The sequence below is a fragment of the Triplophysa dalaica genome, chromosome 9 (assembly GCF_015846415.1).
Source record: "Triplophysa dalaica isolate WHDGS20190420 chromosome 9, ASM1584641v1, whole genome shotgun sequence".
NCBI lineage: Eukaryota > Metazoa > Chordata > Actinopteri > Cypriniformes > Nemacheilidae > Triplophysa > Triplophysa dalaica.
The window spans coordinates 12,309,309-12,312,982 of record NC_079550.1 but is presented as its reverse complement, the minus strand read 5'-3'; the positions used below and the strand labels follow the sequence as shown (position 1 = coordinate 12,312,982).

General features: G+C 36.5%; 1 protein-coding gene across 2 annotated transcripts; it reads left to right on the top strand.

Moving 5' to 3' along the window:
• The first annotated feature begins 1,584 nt into the window (after positions 1-1,584).
• On the top strand, positions 1,585-3,596 carry zgc:162608 (uncharacterized protein LOC100037332 homolog). 2 transcript variants are annotated; one of them, XM_056757115.1, is made up of 3 exons: positions 1,585-1,838; positions 2,308-2,404; positions 2,497-3,596. In XM_056757115.1, the coding sequence occupies exons 1-3, from the start codon at positions 1,787-1,789 to the stop codon at positions 3,287-3,289; spliced, it is 942 nt and encodes a 313-aa protein (XP_056613093.1). In that variant the 5' UTR covers positions 1,585-1,786; the 3' UTR covers positions 3,290-3,596. The 2 variants fall into 2 exon arrangements, with proteins under 2 accessions (XP_056613093.1, XP_056613092.1); XM_056757114.1 differs by having other exon boundaries at positions 1,589-1,838; positions 2,494-3,596.
• The last annotated feature ends 78 nt before the right edge of the window (positions 3,597-3,674 follow it).

Genomic DNA, 3,674 nt, shown 5'->3' with positions numbered 1-3,674 from the left:
ATCATTCAGCACATCCTCGATTGTCGATTTATACAGTTTTTTTTTTGTCAAAGTCTGCAAGTGTTCTTCTAGAATGCTTTGGCAAGAAAGGGGAACATTTTTGACATTCTGTCAAATCATTTGTACAAACTCGTTACACTCAAGCAACAAGTCTTGTTTTTTTTTTTAAAGTTCACATTCCCATGATGCACCTTTTAGACGAGAAGCCCTTGAACAGCCTAGTAAACCTGTTGCAATATCTAGGTTAAAGTTGAATCTCTACATGCAGAGCTCAAAAGGGCTCTATAAACAAATCCGAATGGATTTAAATACTTGCATAACTTGTAGCACTCTTTGAACTGTGAATCAATGACCTTGTAAATAGGCCAATATCCGAATTTTTCAAAAAAGCATAGGCTGCACTGCATTTGCACACAATATGTATTGGTTATGATTACTGGAGCATTTTTTGTTAACTCAATAAACCTTAACTCTGAATTACTTCCAGTCAAGTGTTTGGACTATGACCTCAGTCACTTTTTCATTATGTAACAAAATTGTCACATTTCACACTTTTAGCCCTTCTTGACAGTGAACTCAGGTGTCTGCAGAGCAATGTCACAGAGGAATCATGTGATAAATGTATAAAACGATTACATTAATTATAAATAAGCAAATTTAAATTAAACCTTTAAACATGTTTCAATTCCAAATATGGAGTCTTGTCATGAAAGACCATTAGTTGTGTGTGTTTGTTTAGCAGTGTTTGCTGCCAGTTAGGCCAAGGGCATGACGGAAACAAATAGTCAAAGTAGTTCACTGGTAAAACAAGTAAAGTTGATGAAAACAAGTGGACATATAATGCACAGAACTGCGCTGTTGCAAATTGTTGTATAAGTGATTAAATAACAATAAAGGTGTTTTTCAGCTGAAATAATCAGATCTTCAAAGTAAAACGCTATTGGGTTTGTTTATCAGCAGACGGGACCCATTCAGTAGAGTAAAAACAAACAGCATCTTTGTTTGCTAAGCAAAAGCGATTGCGTCAAGCAGACCTGGAAGGTTCAATGTTTGTGCCTTTTTTTCTGCGATATTACGAGAAAAGCAAAGTCACTGTGTGAAAGCCAAGTAGGTAAGAATTCAATTGATAAAAATGAGCCAAATAGCAGACAGTTCACAAAATGGACTTTACACCCAACGTAGGTGTTTGTAGTCTGTATCTCATGTTAATGAGCATTACGACAGCGGTATGTGATTCATTTAAATAGTTTTCATTTTTGATGGGTGTGGCATATTTAATCAACGGTATAGCTGATAAAATGTCTTTAATTTGACGTAAACATATTTCAGTAGCATTGACCTCCTCGTACTTGGAATTGCGTCAATTCTGGCCTTGAAATGACATCACTAGGGATACACTGAATCAATGTTATTGGAACACAAGCCAATTAGCAAAATACATTCAGATTCCTGTTGCTTATCAAACTGACCCTCCACGTGGTATGTGTTGACACAGAAGACCGGGACAACCTCTGATAAGGGATCGCTTTAAATATGGAACTTCAGAAGATATTCTCCCATTTTCACTGCACCAGGTAAGGGCTGCATTTTCCCCTTGTTTCATCAGATGAATAGACAAATTGATGTGTAAACTGTAATTTGTAACATATTGCATAATAACATTTTTAGTTAATCTTTGATAGACATTAAAATCGAGTAAAAAAATATAATTTCTGCATATTATTTTAAAATATCTGTTTGTGACTTATCTATTTTTAGAGAGCAAGAATAACCGTCATCATTCGAAATGATGTATCTACACATTGTAATATTGGCTTTGACCTTTGCTTCTACAACAGGTTTGTTGTTTTTACTATTTTATTACTACTGCATTCTGTGGTAAAATCTATAATCTATGGTAAAAGTTTATACCATGAATTCATCTGGGCTCTGAAATATTTTGTAATTACAGATCAATTAACTTCTCAAAATAATATTTAACATTTTTTAAATTTGATTTAAAAAAATATTTTCTTATTTACATATTATTACATCAGATGTATATGTTGGTAGTAAATGTATACATATCTAAATATACATTATACATATTAAGAGCTTTTACTGTCCCAGTGATAGCCTGGGTATATCTTTTTTGACATTTTTGACGATTTTTTTGACATTTTTCCAAGTCAGATAAGGTACAAAAAACCAATCTTATTTTTTAAGAAACATTTCTAGATAATTCAAAGCCTGTGTGAATGCATTATTCTTTAGATCCGATTCTTTTCATGACATTTATCAAATTTTTGCCACCTTCTTGCATTCCAGCGCTTCCACTTCATCACGATAGCAGCCAAGAAGCATCATGGAGTTTACAGAAAGACAACCAAGCCACTGACAAGAAAGATTTCGCCAAAGAACCAAAGTGAGTTAAAATCATTTTCAATAGTACAGATTGATTAAAGCAACAAAGAAATGGCCATCTGTATGAACATTGATATGGTTGTTTTTCAGCAGTGGAATGTGGAAGAACCATGTGGTAAGCAGTGACCTTTACTCCCAGGACTCCTCCAACCCCATGGCTGCTGAGCTCAGGTATAAACTGAGCATGGAGTCCGAAAGATTACGAGCCCTTCTGAAGCAGGAGCTCGCCGAGCTGAGACAGAGGCTTTCTCCTTACCCCAGCCACCCGAAACACACCTTGGCCAACGTCAGAGAGTTCCTAGCTCCATTCACAAAGCAGCTCCAGACCGCCCTCCAGTCAAACACCCAAGAACTCTGTGATAAACTCAATCTGAACCTCCAGGACCTTAACCCAGATGAAGCTGCACTCTACCAGGAGGTCGTGCAGAGGATCACCCTTGCACTGGATGAAAGCCACCAGAAGAGGACAGCAGCCTTTGAGAACTTTAAGACGAAGGCCTTTGAAGCTGTGGAGGAGCAAGGAGACAGCAGCGGAAAGGAACTCTGGGAGGAAGTGACGGCCAGACTGGGACAGGAAGTGTGTACCTTCAGTTTGGATATACAAGGCAAGGTGGCCGCGCTGAAGATAGCTCTGGCTGGCCACCTCACCTCGGCACAGCCTCCAAGAGATGTGATGACTTCAAAAGTGGACCAGTTCTGTCAGATTTCATCTGTTCATAATCAGCAGTTCATTTCTAATTTAGACCAACATATAATCACTCTACAAGAAAATGTGGGTAATGGTGAGCCGTCTGCTTTTCATCAGACAAACATAGAATCCATACAGGAGGATTTCTCAAGTAGACTTTCTGCACTGTTACAGGACATCGTGCACACCCTAAATTAAACTCTCCAGTTCATTCAGAAATGCAACGGTAATGTAAATAGCATGTTATACAATGTTTGGATGTACACTGTGAACTGTAACTTATGTAGAGCACTATCTTTGTTTGTACAGTTTTCAAAGAAAACCTTATGTTAAAGGATGGAAATGACATGAAGGGAAATCAATTGTTCAATGAGGTGAAAGAGAAAATGGAGAATCTTTTATTTACTGCATGTTTATTGAGAATGTTTTGTGTTATATGTTTTCATATGTATACTGTATATATAAGCATGTTAATAAAGATTTATTTGTAGATATTAAAAATGAATATACTGTATGTTGTCCATTGATCATTGCCTGAACCATACTAATAACAAAAACATTTATAAAGATATAATCTATCTGT

What these genes read in the sequence shown, in the direction of transcription:
- zgc:162608 (XM_056757114.1), top strand. Translation starts at nt 1,787, where the DNA reads ATGATGTATCTACACATTGTAATATTGGCTTTGACCTTTGCTTCTACA. An exon ending in GACCTTTGCTTCTACAACAG is followed by an intron (nt 1,839 to 2,307) that starts GTTTGTTGTTTT and finishes CTTGCATTCCAG; the next exon opens with CGCTTCCACTTCATCACGAT. An exon ending in GATTTCGCCAAAGAACCAAA is followed by an intron (nt 2,405 to 2,493) that starts GTGAGTTAAAAT and finishes GTTGTTTTTCAG; the next exon opens with CAGTGGAATGTGGAAGAACC.